This window comes from Mastomys coucha, unplaced genomic scaffold, assembly GCF_008632895.1.
Source record: "Mastomys coucha isolate ucsf_1 unplaced genomic scaffold, UCSF_Mcou_1 pScaffold20, whole genome shotgun sequence".
Classification (NCBI taxonomy): Eukaryota; Metazoa; Chordata; class Mammalia; order Rodentia; family Muridae; genus Mastomys; species Mastomys coucha.
In genome coordinates, this window is record NW_022196903.1 from 42,663,215 (window position 1) to 42,682,967 (window position 19,753).

A 19,753-nucleotide genomic window follows, 5' to 3' on the forward strand; every position below is an offset into this window, starting at 1 on the left:
GTAGCCCTGGCTGTCCTTGAACTCACTCTGTAGACCAGGCTGACTTCAAACTTATAGCGATCCACCTGCCTCTGCCTCCCAAGTGCTGGGACTGAAGGTGGGTGCCACCACTGCCAGGCCGAAGACCATATTTGAAAATTATGTCTTTTAATAATAAAATCATTTATTATTTTCCGAAGGTCAGTATTTCTCTCTGTCTCTCTTCTTTCTCCTCCTCTTTTTTCTTCTTTTTCTAGTTCATTCCATCATAGTGACGTTCTAGTTTAGAGAAGGGTAATTGTAACTTCCACCTATGCACCATCTGACTACAGTTCATGCTCAAGTAAGTCAAAGCACACATAAGGTATTGTTTTGTATGTACACTATAAAACATCACAGGACACTCAAGTGGTAGTGGCCCAACAGGATGATCTCTATGCTTTGGGGAATTATAGACACTCTACTGTTGACGGCATTGAATGGATTCATTTACTGAAATAAAGGTCTGAGAAGAGAAATGCTGTTAAACACACAACTCTGTCTTCCCTTGGTCCTTAGTGCAGATCCAGCAGATCTAACCACAACCTTTATTTTTGTTGGCTCAAATAGTCCACTTCTCGGTGCTGGTGAGTGAGCTCGGCAGAGGATCTGGGTTTGGCTCACAACTGTGTGTAGCTCCAGTTCCAGGTGACCCTTCACCCTATTCTGGCCTCCATAGGCACTAGACACCCAAGTGTAGACAAACACTTATAAATATAAAATTAAAAGAAACAAATCTCAATTAAAAAAATGCCCCTTCTCATCCAACCCCAAGAGAGGCAATAATCCAAATAATCCGAATCTCTGGTGCCAATACAAGCCACATTTGTAATTTCTACGAATGATAACAACTCCGTCATTTCCCACCTAGCTCACTCATTTCTCCTTTGGTAGTAAATCACACTATCGTCCAGTCCAGACACCGTTCCCTGGGCTTTAAACTACCTAGCATCTGCTGGATCTTCCCAGAAGGATGGGAAAAACCCAGAGTAGCTTGGTTGGGTCTGCGCCTTCACCAAAAACTCTTTCTCAGAAGCTGACCTCTGGGAGGGCGCTCCAGATGCGGGGGCCGCCAGGGGGCGCGCTGGCCCGGGAGGACCGACCGGAGGGGAGGGGGGCGCGTCTAGGCAGACAGAGCGCACTCACTGCCCACACAGCGCCAGCGAAGGGGCGGCTGCAGCCGGTGCGGCGTAGGCTGCGAGCTTCTCCTCTCCTCGGCGTGCCCGCGCCCCCCGGAAGCCGGCTTGCCGCGCGAGCGCTGTCAGAGCGAGCCACGCGAGGCCGCTTCTCGCCGTCCGCTGAGCGCACTGAGCCGCCGGGCCTGCGTGTGGTGGCGACTCCCGGGACGGGACCGGGCAGCGGAGGGCCATGGCCGAGGCGACCGCCGCTCCGGTAAGGGCGCTGATGCACGGGCGTCTCTGTCACCCGGGCCTCGGGGGTGGGGACCGGGGCTGGGCACGGCCACGGGCCTTGTCGCCCGCGCGGGTCTGCGACGGTCGGTCGCTGGCCGGGAAGGGCCACCGCGGACCGCAGCGCCGGGCGACGCCGGGGTGGGGGGGACCCGGGTCTGACGTTGCTCACCCCCACACGCTGGCCGCGGCGTCGTCTCGTGCCGTTCGGTACAGCTGGGAGGGCTGTCGTTGGCTCGGGGCGGAGGGACAGTCCCCAGCGAGGCGGCGAAGGGAGAAGCCAAGGTGTGTCCGTACGCACGGCGCGAGCGCGGGCAGCGTGGCACCGGGGCAGGCTGGCGCGCTGCGGGGACCGTGGAAGGCCGACCGAGCGCAGGCTTAGCTAGCCCGTCAGCCGTGCGTGTGCTCGTCCGCCGCAGGCCTGCAGTGGGCCCAGCCGTGCGTGCACCGGAGAGATGCCAGGGCTGCCAGGACAACCGGCTCGGTATCTTGCACACAGCCATTAAGGAAGAGGGAATGGTGGTTGAACGGAACGTTCTCACCGGAAAGTGTTGCTTTTGTTTGCCGCCTCAGAAGCCTTGGGTCGGCTCAGAGAAGACTTTTCCCCTAAGTCAGAAGTCAGGCGGGTCTGCTGAGGAGGAGATAGGAAGTAAGAAAGAGAAGAAGAAACCCGGGTAGCAGTGGGGAGGGGTGGCGGCATAGAGTCGAGGGGAATACCACCCTTCCCCTTGAAGTTTAATTTTCCAAGCCCACCCCCCCCAACCCTTAGATAGTAGGGCCCATCGTGTATGCTATAGGTATATGCTGAAAACTGCTCAGACTTTTAGTTCTCGAGTAGTCATGTTTAGGAGGTTAAACCGTGATGGTGGCACGTTGGCGCGCGCACACAGGAGTTTGAGAAGGGAGGGTCAGAAATTTTACTCTATGCTTGGTCAAGTAGCCAGAATGTGTGTCTTTTAAAAAAAAAGAAAAGTTAAAAAGAAAGAGAAAATTAATTTCAGTGAATTCAGTGGAATGTTATTTTAGCCCAGTGTATGACAATATTTTAATAGTGATATTATAAAACTATTAATGAGATTTTATACACAGCACATCTCAATTGAACTGACCACATTTATAGTCCTCAATAATCACATGGAATCAGTGGCTATGGTACTGACCAGGGGCAAGTCTGCTGTGTGAAGAAGAATTTGGAAATGCTAATGTTTCTTCATTTTAATTTTAAGAAATATTTTAGGGGATGGAGAGATGGCTCAGCAGTTAAAAGTATCAGTTGCTCTCGCAGAGGGTCCTGGGTTGGTTCATAATATTCACATGGTGGCTAACCACAATCTGTAAGTTCAGTTCCAAAGTATCTGAAGCCCTCTTCTGACCCTTGAGGGCACCAGGCATGTGCATGCTGTCACATATATACATGAAGGCAAGATACATATATATAAATAAATATACATAATTATATAAGATATCATTATATAAGCATATAAAGATATACATAAATAAATCTAAGTGATTTAAAAATATTTCTATTCTTTGAAAATTTAATAGAATGTATTTTGATCATTTTACCCTACTGTTCCTAACTCCTCCCACATTCACTCCTCCCTCCCTCATAGTGTCCCCCAGTTTTGTGTTCTTTTTTTAAAATGATCCATGAGATCCAATTTGTGCTTCTCATATACTCCTTGGTGTAGCCGTCCACTGGAGTGTGGTTGATTTACCAGGGGCCACACTCTTAAAAATTGGACTTTCCCTTCCCCAGAAGCTGTCAGTTGTCCATAACTCTGCAGTTATGAGTGGGAGCTCATGAATCCACCCTCCCTTTCAATGCTATAGTGTTGACTAGCTTGATTTCATGCAGGCAGCCACAGCTGATATGAATTCATGACTGCAGTAGTCCTGTCATGTCCAGAAGAAACTCTTTGGATCCAGTCCAACCCTGCATCTCAGAATCTTCTGCCCTTCTTCAATGGTCACTGAGCCATGGGATTTTGGCAGTGGTGTAGGTGCCTCATTTCTGTTGAGCACTTCATTGACAATTTTTCACTACTGTTGACAATTTTTTGCTGCTACTACTACTACTGCCACTACAACTACTTCTACTGGGTCTTTTTGAGACAGAGTCTCACGTGTGTAACCCTAACTGACCAATGTGTAGATCAGGCTGGCTTGAACTCACAGAAGTTATTTCCGCCTCTGCAAGTGCTAGAATCAAAGGCATGTGCCATCACACCAACTGTTTTTGTTTTGCTTTTTAATGTACCTTATATGTTAGGAGGGTTGATATTCAGCATTCAAGTGGAAAGACTGGCTTTAAATAAGATGAAATGTTTTTCTTTTAAAAAGGAAGAAAGCATGTATTATTACTGATTGGTTTGGTGTGGGAAGAAATTTGAAGAAAGCCAGGTGGTGGTGGTGCACACCTTTAATCCCGGCACTTGGGAGGCAGAGGCAGGCGGATTTCTGAGTTTGAGGCCAGCCTGGTCTACAGAGTGAGTTCCAGGACAGCCAGGGCTACAAAGAGAAACCCTGTCTTGGGAAAAAAAAAATGATGAAGAAGAGTTTAGGTCTAATTACTTCAATTTCTTCTGGAAATAGAGTTTTTCTGTGAATCCCTGACTATCTTGGAACTCTCTTTGTAGACCAGGCTGACCTTGAATTTACAGAAATCCAGCTGTCTCTGCCCTCCTGGTGCTGGGAATGATGACAGTGTGTGCCACCACTACCTGGCTTACTTCAGTTTACTTAGAGTAAGATACCATGCCATCTCTGGAGAGTAAGGCTGCTGTTTGGATAAGTCTCTGCCCTCCCTGTGTGTTCTCCGAATCAGTAGATGCGGCATCATCCATGACCTAAGAGCTCACTTAAAGTACACCATCTCCGTTTCACACCTACTGAATGAAAATATGTATTTTAACTAGATTTGGGTGGGAGGTGTGGATCAGGACTTGGGGTTAGGGTCTTGCTGTTGTAGCATTTACTGGCTTAGTACTCACTCTATAGCCAGACTGGACTGAAACTTAACAGCAATTCTCCTGACTCAGTTTCCTCAGTGCTGAGGGCAACTTGGGGGAGTTGATTCTCTTCTTCTGCTATTTGGATCCCAGGGACTGAGCTCGGATAACTAGGCTTTATTTGCCAAGTGCCTTTATCTACTAAGCCGTCTCTCTGGTTGATTGCCCAGTCTTTTTCTAGTTATTGTTGCACATTAGTTTGAGAGTTTCTAGAAGCCTGGAGGGTACTAGGTAGTGTCAAGTGCCCCCTCTGAGCACTGACCATTGGTGTATGCTGACACCATCTCACAAGGTTGCTTGGTTTTCTTTTTATGTTTACCTGACTGTAGAAGCAAACAAAATGTGAATGGTTCAGCTCATTCAAATTAGCCAGCTGAGCAAGTGAGGCTTATCGACAGGAGTGAAATGGGGTTGAAAGTGGCTGAAGTGGTCAAGCAGTGCCATGTACAGGTGGTAGGCCAGGAGCAAATGGAATCATCATAGGGCTACAGTTATAATTAATGGGTTGAAGACCAGATGAAATGAGAATAAGATAATGCATGACATGGAAACCGCAGGCTCTGGCCAGAGAGTGGTTTGTCAGCTTCAGAGAATTAGGCTTAGTCCATCCTCCTATTTGTTGTACGGATTTCTTTCTTTTATGATACTCTTTGTTTCAAAGTACATTCAACAGTGAACAAATAGCCTGTGACTTTCTTGGAAGGAATCTAATTCAAACATTGTTACCAGTCTGAAATTTTCCACTTATTTTTCTAGTCTGTCCTTGGAGTATAAGATTAAACAAACCTGTTCTATCTTCTATTTCATAACCCTTGAATACTTGAAAGTAGTTGTCATATTTTCTCTAGACTAGATACCCTCAGCTTATTAAATTATGGTACAGTTATAGTGTATAAACTGAATGATAGACAGGGCTAGTGTATCAATTTATAGGAGATTTGTCAGAGAGCCCTGAGGTTGGTCAGTGAAACCAGAGAATTCTTGTATACATTTGCCTTTTTCAGAGATAGAGAATGCAATAAACAACCTCAACTTCTGGGCCTTATATTAGAAGAAATAGGCTGGACTAGCCTTAAGAAGCCAATTTATTATTCATTATTTTTCCTAATCCATCCTTGAACCATCAAAACAGTTCCTTGGCTTTTGATGGCAACAGGCTTCAGAGCAACAAGGGTGGACACAGGCACTGTAAATGCACTAAAGCTATTGTGGTCGGTATTAGCTGGACAGTTAAGCAGTTTTGTGTGTGTGTGTCCTCCACCTTCCCCGCTTCCCCAACAGTTTCTTCCTGTAGCCCTGGTTGTCCTGGAACTTGCTCTGTAGAGCAGATGACTTGGAACTCACAGAATTCCACCTGCCTCTGCCTCACAAATACTGGGATTAGAGGTGTGTGCCACCACTGCCTGGGAGTGAAGTAGTTCTTATTTGGTTGTAGTTTAGAGTCTGGATTCCTTCTAATTCTCAATGTCCTGTCCCATCTCTCCATTGCACGTAGACTTCTGAATGGGACTCGGAATGCCTTACATCCCTGCAGCCCCTTCCTCTTCCTACACCTCCAGCAGCAAATGAGGCACATCTGCAGACTGCAGCCATTTCCCTGTGGACAGTGGTGGCCGCTGTACAGGCCATAGAGAGGAAGGTGGAGGTCCACAGCCGGCGACTCCTCCACCTAGAAGGCAGGACAGGCACAGCAGAGAAGAAACTAGCAGGCTGTGAAAAGACAGTGACAGAGCTTGGGAACCAGCTGGATGGCAAGTGGGCAGTGCTGGGGACCTTGCTGCAGGAGTACGGGCTGCTTCAGCGGCGGTTGGAGAACCTGGAAAACTTGTTGAGAAACAGGAACTTCTGGATCCTGCGGCTGCCCCCAGGTATTAAAGGAGATGTCCCCAAGGTAATACCCCACTTCTAGGTTACTGCATTTGTACCACTAGCTCAGACACTTGTAGTAAGAGGCCAGCGGGCACATAGATATTTTTATTTCCTCTTAGAATTTCTTAGGTTAGTGGAACTCTGAAGGTGTTTGGTGTTTGTCTCTTTGAGAACTATACTGTGTTAATGATTCCTTTCTTTCTTCCTTCCTTCCTTCCTTCCTTCCTTCCTTCCTTCCTTCCTTCCTTTCTTTCTTTCTTTCTTTTTGAGATAACCCAGGCTGGCCTTGAACTACTGATTTTCTGCCTCTACCTCCTAAGTGGTAAGATTACAGGCATGGGACACCAGTGGCTCAGTACACATTTACAGTGTCAAGCTTCCAATGAGAAAACTCTTTCTAATCCATAGTTGGCTCTCTGGCAAATTAATTATTTTCTCTTAATTTCTTTCACTTTTACATGTGTATGAGTCACTTCTCTCTTTGTTAAACTGCCACAATCTCCATGAAAAAAACAATGAGTTCATTTAAGTCAGTTAATTTAAATTTTGTTGACAATTTTGGTGAAAAGTTGGAGGGAAGACTCTATGTGGGATTATAGTTAGTGGCAATTACAAGGGCCAGGGTTACCTGTGAGTCTAGGCCACCACAGAGCAATTATGTTGAGATGCTGGCTCTGTCTTCTGAAGAGCTAGTTCACAAAACAGCAAGTTCTGATGATCACTGTTTGACAGTAATAGGCCTAGTTTCCAGGCATACTTGTTCACTCATACATTTTTTTTAATAGACACAGACTTTTTAAAATTCTTTAAAAGATTTTTTGGGGGTAGGCATGCCTTTATTGCTAGCACTCTGGAAGCAGAGAAAGTTCTTTGTGAATTAAAGGACAGCCTGGTCTACACAGTGGTTCTGGGACAGCCAGGGCTACATAGAGAGACTCAGTCTCAAAAATCCCAAAGCCACCCCCCTTCTTTCTCTCTTTCTCTCTCTCCCTCCCTCTCTTTCTCTCTCTCTTTCCATATCTATCTATGTGTCTGTTTATCTATCTATCTATCTATCTATCTATCTATCTATCTATCTATCTGGAGGGCATAGGATTTTGATATGTAGCCCACACCTGTCTACAACTTAGAATCTTGCCTCAGCCTCTCAAGTAATGGGATTGCAGGCATGGGGCACCATACCTGGAATCTACAAGTATTTCTTAAATACATTTTTGCTTGTTCTACATATTTTTCTGAAGAAAAAAAAAAACTGTAACACATAAAACACATTTAAATACTTTAATACAGGTGTTGTTTTTGTTTTATTTTATTTTTTGTTTGTTTTTTGTTGTTATTTTGTTTTTTGAGACAGGTTTTCTTGCCGGGAGCCATGGCCATGCCTTAACCATGGCCTAGTGAGAAATAACTAGTTTACACTTACAGCCCTGAGAAAACAGTGTAGTCTAACATTTGTGGGTGTGGAGGACATTGTGACCCTGGTTCCAGGAACTGAAGATTGCCACCAGCCCTCCCTTGCTGCTGGCTCTTCCCCCTCCCTCCCTTGTTACAGGCTCTTCCCCTCTCCAGTGTCTCGGGAATCTTCCCCACTCCCCTGCGGGGGAGTGGGGGGGGATGGGAGGTGGAATCTTCCCCCTCCCTTGAAGCTTTCTCCTGCTTGTGCTTATATTGCCATCCCTGAAGTAAAGTTTTTGGGGCTTGATCAGACAGCTGCCTTTTGGTCTCCCTCTCCCCTGCTGGTTGGGGCAGTTTCTCTGTATAGTCTTGTCTGTCCTGGAACTCACTCTGTAGACCAGGCTGGCCTCAAACTCGGAAATCCACCTGCCTCTGCCTCCCAAGTACTGGGATTAAAGACATGCGCCTCCATTGCCCAGTCAAGACAGGTGTTTCCTAGTGTTGTTCTATTTCCAAATGTTTGCCTGAGAAGGTCTCACTAAGAACCCCTATCCCCACCCCGACCCCTGTCCATGGGTGTTTTTAAAGGCAGAAACTACATCCTGGCATCTTGGCTCAACAGCTGCAGGAGAACTTTGCAGAAGTACCCAGTTTGTAGCAAGTAGTTTTAACAGAAGCTTGGATAAGTAGAGGGAGTTCCGTACAAACAGGCAGTTTTAAGGAAAACTAAGATAAGTTAGCTAGGACATTTTTACCTTTGGTTCCTAGAATAAAGTTGGGTAGTGTTCTATGGTATTCTCCATCAAGGAGGTCAGATTCTAGTTAAACCTAGAATAGCTTCAGTAAGAATATAAAATGGAGGAGCCTCTGCACTCTTGTGCTCCATCATAATATTTCAGGAGGTAGAAGGCGTGAACCCTTGGCAGTGTTAGGTTTAAGAAGCTCAAGGAAGGATGAAGAACCACTGACATGGAGATTGTGTTGTTAGTTATGAGATGGAAGAGATGGCCCTAGTGAGCATGGATAACAAGAGATCGAGCTTCAGAAGTAGAGGGAGGAGTGAGCAAAGGAACCTCAGCAGAACATACTGGTGAGGTAGTAGGAAAACAAATTGAAAGTAGGAGGTGCCACAGAGCTACAGTGGCATTTCAAGTAGATTGTAATTTGCCAGTTACCACACTGGGAGGTCTAGAAAGAGAAGAACAGTGAACATGATTGGCAACATGGCTGTCGGAGGAGATCTTAACCTAATTTGTTTGAGTAGCAAGATGGAGAAAGAAGACAGAATACCATAGTTGTAGAGTAAATAGGAAGTGAGAAAAAAAATAATAGGAATAGAATTTCTTTGTTGTTTTTTTCTTTCTTTCTTTTTTCTTAGGTGTAAGTATAGAACTATTAAAAGTAAGGGGCTAGAGAACACTGGCTGCATTTCTAGAGGACCCAGGTTCTATTCCCAACATTTACATGGAAGTTCACAACCAGTTACAGGGGATCTGCTGTGGTTTCCACAGGTACAAGGAATGAATATGGTACACATCCATGCAGGTGAAATAACTATATACATTTAGAAAAAGTTGTTTAGATGAGAATAGAAGCTTAGAATACACTCTAGGACTCCTCAGAAGCAAATGTTATTTTTCTCCTTATCTTTCCAGAGAGAATTTATTAATACTGCAGCAGATATATATATTATAAGCATATATACATTATATAGAAATATATAGGGCTGGTGAGATAGCTCAGCGGGGAAGAGCACCAACTGCTCTTCGGAAGGTCATAAGTTCAAATCCCAGCAACCACATGGTGGCTCACAACCACCCGTAATGAGATCTGACGCCCTCTTCTGGTGCGTCTGACAGCTACAGTGTACTTACATATAATAAATAAATAAAATCTAAAAAAAAAAAAAAAAAAAGAAATATATAACTTTTACATGAGCCAGGCGGTGGTGGTGCATGCCTTTAATCCCAGCACTTGGGAGGCAGAGGTAGGTGTTGAGGCCAGCCTGGTCTACAAAGTTGAGTTCCAGGATAGCCAGGGCTATATAGAGAAACCCTGTCTCGAGAAAAACAAAAACAAAACCTTTTACATGATTAATTGTATATAATATATATTATTCATGTTGTTTTTACTTAGAGTATGGGGTTTTATTGTTATCAAATCCTAGCATCCTGGTGTATGAGGTGGGGATATAACCATTACTAACTTTAGTAAATCATACAGTTATCCAAGGTGTCATAGCAAAGGGAATTTCAAACACTTTTCTTCATGAGTATTAGCTAGAGTCTCATTAAGTATTAAGTGCTCTGATGGGGTTCTTATATTTTCACTTAGTATAATAACCCTTTAAGGAGAGATCTGATAACTTTATTCACTATTTTACAAAGAAATGAAGGCTTGAAGTTTAACCAGAGTCAAGCATGGTAGCACATACCTGTAATCCCAGCATTCAGGAGGCTCAGGCAGAAGATTTTATGCATGATCAAGGACAGCCTGATCTACTAAAAGTAACAGGCCAGTAATAGCTACACAGAAATACCAACACATACACACATACACACACTGGACAAAATATAGCTCAATTGCCAGAGATTGCCTAGCACGCATGAAGCTGTGGCACTATATAAAACTGAATATGATAACATATACATGCATGTAATTCTACCACTCAAGAGATGGAGAGAAGATCAGGAGTTTAAGGTTATTCTTATCTATACAGCAAATGTGAAGCTACCCTGTGCTATCAGAGACTACCTCAAAAAAAAAAAGAAAAAAAAAAAGAGTGAAAAGGCTGGACATGATGGCTTACGCCTTTTAATCCTAGCACTTGGGAGGCAGAAGCAGACAGAACTGGGTCTTGATATAGTACTCCGTACTGTGTATTTTATTTGCATATTTTGGGCCCTTTGGTAATATATTCAGATGTCCTTTGGTAATCACTTAAATTTAGTTTTTATTAATAGAATAGCAGTTAATTTAGTTTTAATTTAGCAGTTAAGTTAGTGTAATACCTAGAGAAATATGTAACATTTAAACTGTCTTAAATTCTAAAGAATATATAAAATAATACAATTTCAGGTATTTCATTATGAAATTAAAATGTGTTTAGTTCTAATGAAAACATACTGAAAATTTGGATTGGGAGATATGGTTCTGTTGGTAGAGTGCTTTCCTCGTATGTACTAGGCCCTGCTTTTAATGAATGTCTTATTTATTTATTTATTTATTTATTTATTTTAATGAGCATATTTTTTGAAAATTACATTTCATCACATGGGGCACACACTTGCCACACCTCATGTGTAGAGGTCAGAAGACAACTTTTTCAGGTGTCAGTTCTCTCCTTCCACCTTGTTTTTAGGGCAGAGTCTCATTGTTTCTCTCATTGCGCTTTCATTTTGTTCCAGGAATCAAGCTCAGGGTGTCAGGCTTGTCACAAGCATCGGCACTTCACATGCTGCTCCATTTTCTTAGTCTTAAGTCTGTGAACTTTTTAAGAGGTTAAAGATACTGAGACTAAAAGGTTTGAGAATGTCTGTGTTAAGATTGCAGATTATTATTATTATTATTATTATTATTATTATTATTATTATTATTATTATTTTGTGTATAGTAATTTTGCCTGTATATGTTTGTGCACTGTGCTTGGTGACTGTTGGGGACCAGAAGAGAGTGTTAGATCCTCTGGGACTGGACTTACTGGCAAGCTGCCATATTGGTGCTGGGAATCAAACTCTGGTCCTCTGGGAAAGCAGTCAGTGCTCTTAACCACTGGGCCATCTCTTCCCTTGCAGCCATCTCTAAGGGATCAGAGTCACAGCTCTTGTGCCTTCTTTTCTGATGTTCCTTTTCTACCAAATACTGTTACTGTATTCTCAAGTCTGAACGTGTTGTGGATCTTGTACGTCATATTCTCTTTTCTCTAAGACATCTTGGTATCCTCTGACCTGGATTCATATTCTGGGCGCTCTCTCTCTCTCTCTCTCTCTCTCTCTCTCTCTCTCTCTCTCTCTCTTTTAATTGCACATCACTCCTTTGTTATACTGATCTGGAAAGAGAGACTTAGTTGTTATGCCCAAACGAGTTCTGAACCCACACAGTAGGGTCAAGCAGCTGGAACATGATTCAGACAGTAAAAAACAAAAAGTTGGACATGATCACGGGGCACTTCACCTCTACAAACAGCAAGAGGGATGAGGAGTTTATCCCATGATATGAGGAATGGCTTGTTTTCTGGTGACCACATAGGACTGTTTCAACTGCCATTAGGAACCTCAGAGTTGCTTTTATGTGCTGATATATGTATATATACTTTTATTTTATTTTATTTATTTATTTTTTTGGTAAAAGTAAATGTAACACATAGACTTGACAAGATTGATCCCAACCTTCTAGGGCCAGCAGTTCCTTTAGGGTCAGAGAGAAAGTAGGGCTTAAATCACCATGAGGTTTCTTTCACTCTCCACTGGAATGACTATGGTCCCAGTTACCTGACTGCAGGAAGAGTGCAGGACAAGTTCCAGGGACAAAACTGGACTGCAGCTTCTCCTGTTCTCTTCAACTAATCTTAAATCTGATCTGGATTCATTGCTTTCTTAGCCTGCTGTACATATCTTGTGCTAGGACTAGCTCTACTCATTCCTTATGTATGACACGCAGTGTGTTCTAGCACCAGTATACTTTTTTACTCATTTGTTTCCTGGAGTACATCCTCAAACTTATAAGAAAAGACACATAGGAGGTATACTTCATATAGGAAATCTCTCTAATTTAATGTGGGAATGCCAAACACAGTATTATATACCAGTAATCCCAATGCTTAGGAGACTGAGGCGGAAGGATTGCTGTGAGTACAAGACTAGCCTGAGCTATATAGCAAAACCATATCTAGAAAAACCAAAACAACAAAACACAAGGAAACAACAAAAATGCAGAGTAATAATAATTTAATATGAGATTGTCTCAAACTCAGAGACTAGACCCAAATTCTGTCTCTTTTAAGGTCATCCCACCTCTATTAGAAATCTGTTTGTAAAATTTCCTGTCTCTGTTACCAACTACCTATGATCATATGCCTTTTTTAAACAGAAATCATACTTTAATTTTGGTGCTTAAGGGAGCTTTGTATGTAGTGGATACAGTATGTAGTGCAGTTGTTTCTACTCTGGGTGACTGTAAGTAATGGTCCCAAAGCTTAGAGCTCTAGAGGTTAATTCCTTGTTCCCTAAAACCATCTTCCATAATCTTTTCTGTTATATTAGATAATACTTGGCAACTAAATAGATACTAGTCTTTACTTAATGAAGTGAAGAGTGGTGACATAGACCTGTATAACCCCAATACTCTGGAGGCCAAGACAGAAGGATCATAAATTTCAGGCCAACTTAAGAAGTACCATGAGTTCCAGCCTAGCCAGGCTATATAATGAGACCTTATCTGAAATAATAAATAAAAAAAACCAAAACATTATTGAATAAGGAAGTTGAGGGAGAAGAACAGTAGTCTGAGGTAGTCCTCCTGGGGAGCTGGTCCACTAAGAAAGAAAGAAGGGCTTTTTTCAGTGGCATCTTCTCTTCCTCCCGTACTCTCTGGGAATTCCACCTAACGCAGCCGCAGCAGCCCGGCTCTCAGAATTCTGCCTCCTGTTGCTGTGAGGCCCCTCTTGCTGCTCTTCCTCACTTCTCTGGTTCCTTTGGTACTTCAGTTTTTTTCTACTCTACCTCTTTTGCCTTTCTCCATCTTGCCACTGTGCCTCCCTTTTCCACTTTCTCCTTGCTACTCTGCCTCCTCCCTACTCTGGTCCTTGTTGCCCTTTCTTGCTTGTTTTATCTTTTGTTTGTTGGGAATCCTGGCAGGTATGATGGGCAGAACCAAACTTCCCAGGATGGAACCACATCATTTAACCTCGTGCCTCGTTGCTGAACTCCCACTGATTGGTGAGATGGGTTGAGTGGATGTGAGTGTCCTTCTCTACCTTGTGGCAAGCCTGTGTGTGAATCTGGCACATTCTGGCCTGCTGCGGGTCCTGTCTTAGTAAGAAGGAAATGGGGAAAACTTCTGGAAAGAAAACTGAAAAATAGAAAACCATCATTTTTTTTTCATCACTTTTTCTTACAACTTTCATCCTGGAAGAGTGAGTGTGTTGACAGATTCTTAAGAGTTTTAATGGTATCAAGTGGCTGGTGCAGACCTTTGATCCCAGGACTCCGAGTGAGTTCATAGCAAGTTCCAGGCCAGGCAGGGTTACATAGTGTGACCTGTTCTCAAAAATAAAATAAATAAAATATAAAATAAAATAAAATGTTATCAAGTGTCAAAGAGTAAAATAAAACTATTATCAGATTCTGAAAGTGGATATAGAAGTAATACACACACAGCTCTATAAAATGCACTCAAATGCCTACTGGTGAAAAGCAAACTCAGTAAGAAAATATTCAGTTTTGCTTGAAGAGCTCAGGGGGAATTAGTACAAAACTATAAGTCTTAGAAGAAATGATGCTGCAAGATACTAATTCCATAAAAACTGAAGTTCTTATAAACCCCAAACCACAAGAATTAGAAGTTATAGTGAGAACTGTAGCTTTGGAATCTGGTTGTAGAAATGCAGAAGATAGCACAGAACTAAATATGATGCATTCTCTGGGCACTTACATATCTTTCTTTCTTCTGTTCTCTTTCTTTCTTTCCAAAACAGCAAATAGGTAGTTTGTGGATTTAGGTGACATCTTCTTTTTTTAGTTAGAGAATGAATTGCTGAACTCAAACCAAATATTGAAGGAAACAGTGGAGAAGGGTGAAACAGGGATATTAAAATTTAAGAAGCCAAACTAAAAACATGTAGCTAGAAGTCATAAAGATACCAAAAGAAAAACAGATACAGTAGTTCAAAGAAAGGTACAGGCTGGGGCTGGAGAGATGGCTCAGCAGTTAAGAGCACTGACTGTTCTTCCAAAGGTCCTGAGTTCAAATCCCACCAACTACGTGGTGGCTCACAACCATCCGTAATGAGATCTGATGCCCTCTTCTCGAGTGTCTGAAGACAGTTACAGTGTACTTAGACATATAATAAATAAATCTTAAAAAAAAAAAAGTACAGGCTGAATGAATGCATCAGAGAAGAAACATGTAGTCAAGCTGAAAACAAACTACAGTGAGTTACAGTAGACTAGAAGAGAAAACCTTTTCATCAATACAAATTGAAGAGCCTGAAGGAGACAGTGAAAGAGACACATAAAAAAGAACCAGAGGTATGGAGAGATGGCTCAGCGCTTAAGAGCACGTGCTGCTTCTCAGAGCACCCAAGGTGAAATCAGTTCCTAGCACCCACACAGTGTGACTCAACCATCTGTGACTTCTGCTTCAGGTCTCACACCCTCTTCTGGCCTCCAAGGGCACCTGTATTCATGTGCACATACACATAAATAAAATATAAATCTTAAAAAATTCAGAGCCAGGTGTGGTAGTACATTCTTATAATCCCAGCACTTGGGAGGCAGAGGCAAGCAGATCTCTATGAGTTCAAGGTCAGCCAGGTCTACATAGTGAGTTCCAGGACAGCCAGAGCTATGTCGTCATAAGACCCTGTTTTGAAAAAGAAAAATAGATAAAACATTTCATTTAAGAGTATAAAATTAGGCCAGGCAGTGGTGGCGCATGCCTTTAATCCCAGCACTTGGGAGGCAGAGGCAGGCGGATTTCTGAGTTAAAGGTCTACTCACTCTGGTCTACTTCTACTACAGAGTGAGTTCCAGGACAGCCAGGGCTACACAGAGAAGCCCTGTCTTGAAAAACAAAAAACTAACAAACAAAAAAATAGAGTATAAAGTTAGCAAGTGGCACATCCTGGATCTTCTTTCCCCTGTGAGAATTTTGAGTGGAAAATAGAAAGTAAGATAAAGTAGTATGTTTTTGGAAGACATGCAGAAGAAAAGATTAGGTGAACATATTCAAAAATCAAAATCCTAAGCAAGTGAATAGCAATTGCTTGTGATCCTAGTATTTGAGAGGCTAATGAATGAGAATGGAGAATTAGAAGCCAGCCTAAACTATATAGCTAGACACTGTTACAGAAATAATTCCAGATAGTCTTGAGAAGGGGACTTTCTGAGCTCCTTCTGCATGCTCTTGAAAATGGCAGGAAGTTCAGTGGTTATGGGGACTGGTGCTGACATCAAAGCTTTTCTATTTCTAGAGCCAGTATATAAGAACAGAGGCAAAAACCTAGTGGGAATCCTTCCACAGCCCCTTCACCCACTGAAGAAACTTGCTTTTGTAAATGAATTGACCAAGTACAACAATTTTGTAAAACATGAAGTTGTATTGTCAAGTGGTGAGATGTATAAAAGAAAATGTGAAGCTGGGCAGTGGTGGTTCATGCCTTTAATCCAGTATTCAGGAGGCAGAGGCAGGTGAATCTCTGAGTTCAAGGCTAGCCTGATCTACAGACTGAGTTCTAGGACAGCCAGGGCTACACAGAGAAGCCCTGTCCCTCCCCCACTTAAAAAGGATACATGTATTTATTTTTTTTTTTGAGATATTCACATGTAACAGACTGACCTCCAAGTTATTAGATGGGAATGATCTTTAATTTTCTGCTTCTTTTCTTAGTGCTGGGATTATAAGAGCATACCACCAGAACTGTCCTATGTAGTTCTGGGATTGACACCAGAGGTTTTTTTTGTTTTTTGGTTTTTTTTAAGATTTATTTATAAATGAGTACATAGAAGAGGGTATCAGATTTCATTATGGGTGTGAGCCACCGTGTGGTTGCTGGGTTTTGAACTCACGACCTTCGGAAGAGCAGTCAGTGAGCCTTCTCACCAGGCCAACACCAGAGTTTTTTTTTTTGTTTTTTAAGATTTATTTATTTATTGTTATATATAAGTACACTGTAGCTGTCTTCAGACACTCCAGGAAAGGGAGTCAGATCTCACCATGTGGTTGCTGGGATTTGAACTAGGGACCTTTGGAAGAGCAGTCGGTGTCTTAACCGCTGAGCCATTTCTCCAGCCCCCTAACACCAGAGTTTTATACATGCTAGATAAATACTCTACCAACTGAGGCTACACCCCAGCCCAAGAATGTACAAGCACAGTTACTATATAGACATGTGTTTATATAAACTGAATCATATAAGACATCAAAAAGGTGAGGGTTATGATTGAGACTTGACATCTTGAACCACATAACAGGAAAAGGAAAAGAAAGATTTTACATAGTTACTAAAACAAAACAAATATGGAGTAAAATTGACGTTTGTAAAAGAAACAGCAAGAAAATATGCAAAGCTTCAAAAAGACTTAGGATACATAGATTATAATTTAATTTTAGTTCAATCTGTGCTATTCTAAAATAGTCTTATTGGCTTTTAGTCATGAGGCATGGAATGTTCTGTCTTCCATATTCAGGAGAAACTGCATCAAGAGGAAATCTCCTTGGCAAAAGATTAGAAGAATTAGAGACAAACACAAAACTAGAGAAATCAGGTATTCTAAGGAATGGTGTTTTTGAGGAATGGCAGATCAAGACAGGTGACATGATGGTACAGCTTGAAGTTTTTTTTTTAGTTGGTTGGTTGTTTTTTTTGTTTTTTGTTTTGATTTTTTTATGACAGGGTTTCTCTGTGTAGCCCTGGCTGCCCTGGAACTCACTCTGTAGACCAGGCTGGCCTCAAACTCAGAAATCCACCTGTCTCTGCCTCCCAAGCGCTGGATTAAAGGTGTGCGACACCACCGCCCAGCCAGCTTGAAGGTTTTTTTGTTTTGTTTTGTTTTGTTTTAAAGATTTGTTTTATTTATTTTATTTTAAGTGTATGAGTACACTGTAGCTGTACAGATGGCCTGAGCTATCATGTATGTGGCTGCTGAGAACTGAACTCAGTACCTCTGCCGGTCCCGCTCGCTCCAGCCCTGCTCGCTCCTACATAATTCACTGTAGCTGTCTTCAGACAGCATCGTCAGATCTCTTTACGGGTGGTTGTGAATCATCATGTGGTTGCTGGGATCCAAACTCAGGACCTTCAGAAGAGCAGTCAGTGCTCTTTCACGCTGAGCTATCTCGCCAGTCCCAGCTTCAAGTTTTAATGTGTAGCACTGAGATGCTTTTACACTGTTTACAAGGCAGCCAAATGTGCTTCAGGGAGGTTTCCAGGTCATGTTATTTTTTGTGTTTGTATCAGGATTTTAGGGTTTTATTATTGACAAATGGAATATTAAAAGAAAGAGAATGAATGATTCTTAGTAGGTCAACCATGCTTCCAAGGTAGGCTCCACACCCAAGAATATTTGAGTATACAAATTAGACTTAATAGGCTTTGAGAGAGGGGATGGGGAGAGCAGACACACAAGTTGTGTGTGTAGGAAGGTAGAAATGGATTTGTGAGGAGTTGGGGGATGAATATGATTAAAATACATTGTATAAAATTCTCAATAAAAATAGTATTTAAAAAACTAAAAGAAAAACAGCATAAGCTATTTAAAATTTTTGTGTTTTGTTTGTTCAAGATAGGTTTTCTCTGTAGCCCTGGCTGTCCTGGAACTCACTCTGTAGACCAGGCTGGCCTTGAGCTCAGAAATCCACCTGCCTCTGGCTTAGAATATTTTTAAGTATTTTTAAGTTACATCTGTTTTTTTGTGTGTGCGTGTCTAGTGCACCACAGCACGTGTGTAAAGTACTAGGAGAAGTCACTTATCTCCTTTTACCATGGGTTGTGGCAGTTGGACTCAGGTTACAAGGCTGGGTGGCAAGTGCCTTTACTCACTGAGCCATCTCACTGGCCCTGCAATATTTATTGACCTCCCTTTATGTTGTAAGAACTAAGTAAAACAGCTAATGAATGGAGGAAAGGATTTATTGGGTGACTGGATGCCTGGAAGGGACTAACTAACTCGTGTGATTATAATTTTAGGTGCCTGTGGCATTTGATGATGTCTCCATCTACTTTTCCACTCCAGAGTGGGAAAAATTAGAAGAATGGCAAAAGGAACTTTACAAGAATATCATGAAGGGCAACTACGAGTCTCTCATCTCCATGGGTGAGGCTGAGTGAGCGAGCACCTTCTGAATGAGTTGCCACAGTACCAGGAGGGCTCAGACACTTCCTTTTTCTCCAGTGTCCTCATTCTCAATATTCTCATACACTGCAGAATCTGGTTTTAGGCCAAAGAAGGACAGAGCAAGCCTACTATGTGCATTTCCTATACATTCCATTTCTTTTACCTGCTTTCTTGGGTGGCTGTTATAAATAGTTGGAGGTGGATAGATGGAAAGAAGTAATACAGGTTCTAAAAGAAATAATTCCCTGACTGTGGACCTCAAACATTCAGCTGCCTTGATGGCAGTTGTCATACTCATCTAGCCCTTTGTCATGCCTGTTTTCCATTTTTCCTATTCTAGATTATGCCATGAATCAACCTGATGTTTTATCTCAGATTCAACCAGAAGGAGAACACAGTACAGATGACCAACCAAGGCCAGAAGCAAGTGAGATTCCTGCAGACCCCAGTGAAGGTAAGTAAGAGAAAGGGTTTTATATACCTTTTTAAAAAATATTTATTTATTTTATTATATAAATATACCATAGCTGTCTTGGGACACACCAGAAGAAGGCATTGGATCCCACCATAGATGGTTTTGAGCCACCATGTAGTTACTGGGAATTGAACTTAGGACTTCTTAACCCCTGAACCATCTCTCCAGCCCTGGTTATATACTCTTAAGCTCCTTTTCTTAAGTCAGAGAAGGGGACTCAACACAAAGAAAGCAAGGCTTAGGCTATTCCCTGCTAAAAAGTATTTTCACTTTGAATGGATATTTAAATACTAGAGGGAGCTACAAAATTATTTTGCCCTTTACCCATCAATACCTCATAGATGCTAGTGAAGTACTTACTGTACCACTGATAGCCCCTCCCTTCTGTTATTTTAAGGTATATATTTTTTCTTTTTTGTATATATTTAATTCAGTACTTTTTTTGATGAAAATGATCAAACAGTATGCTTGATTTTCTTTTCTTTTCTTTTCTTTCTTTCTTTCTTTTTTTTTTTTTTTTTT

The 19,753-nt window shown here is 42.1% G+C and overlaps 2 protein-coding genes across 3 annotated transcripts in view; one reads left to right on the forward strand and one right to left on the reverse strand.

Moving 5' to 3' along the window:
• The window catches only part of Znf786 (zinc finger protein 786), a 46,065-nt gene that overhangs the window by 19,381 nt on the left and 6,931 nt on the right, over positions 1–19,753 (reverse strand). The window contains exon 4 of the mRNA XM_031384010.1: positions 1,060–1,770. Within this exon, the coding sequence (XP_031239870.1) occupies positions 1,060–1,770 (711 nt within the window). The remainder of the gene's footprint in view (positions 1–1,059; positions 1,771–19,753) is intronic.
• The window catches only part of Znf398 (zinc finger protein 398), a 28,288-nt gene continuing 9,693 nt past the window's right edge, over positions 1,159–19,753 (forward strand). Inside the window, exons 1-4 of one of the 2 annotated variants that reach the window (XM_031381742.1) lie at positions 1,159–1,410; positions 5,934–6,329; positions 18,609–18,735; positions 19,097–19,210. In XM_031381742.1, the coding sequence (XP_031237602.1) occupies positions 1,387–1,410; positions 5,934–6,329; positions 18,609–18,735; positions 19,097–19,210 (661 nt within the window). In that variant the 5' untranslated portion in view covers positions 1,159–1,386. The remainder of the gene's footprint in view (positions 1,411–5,933; positions 6,330–18,608; positions 18,736–19,096; positions 19,211–19,753) is intronic. The other variant, XM_031381743.1, reaches the window with a different exon arrangement.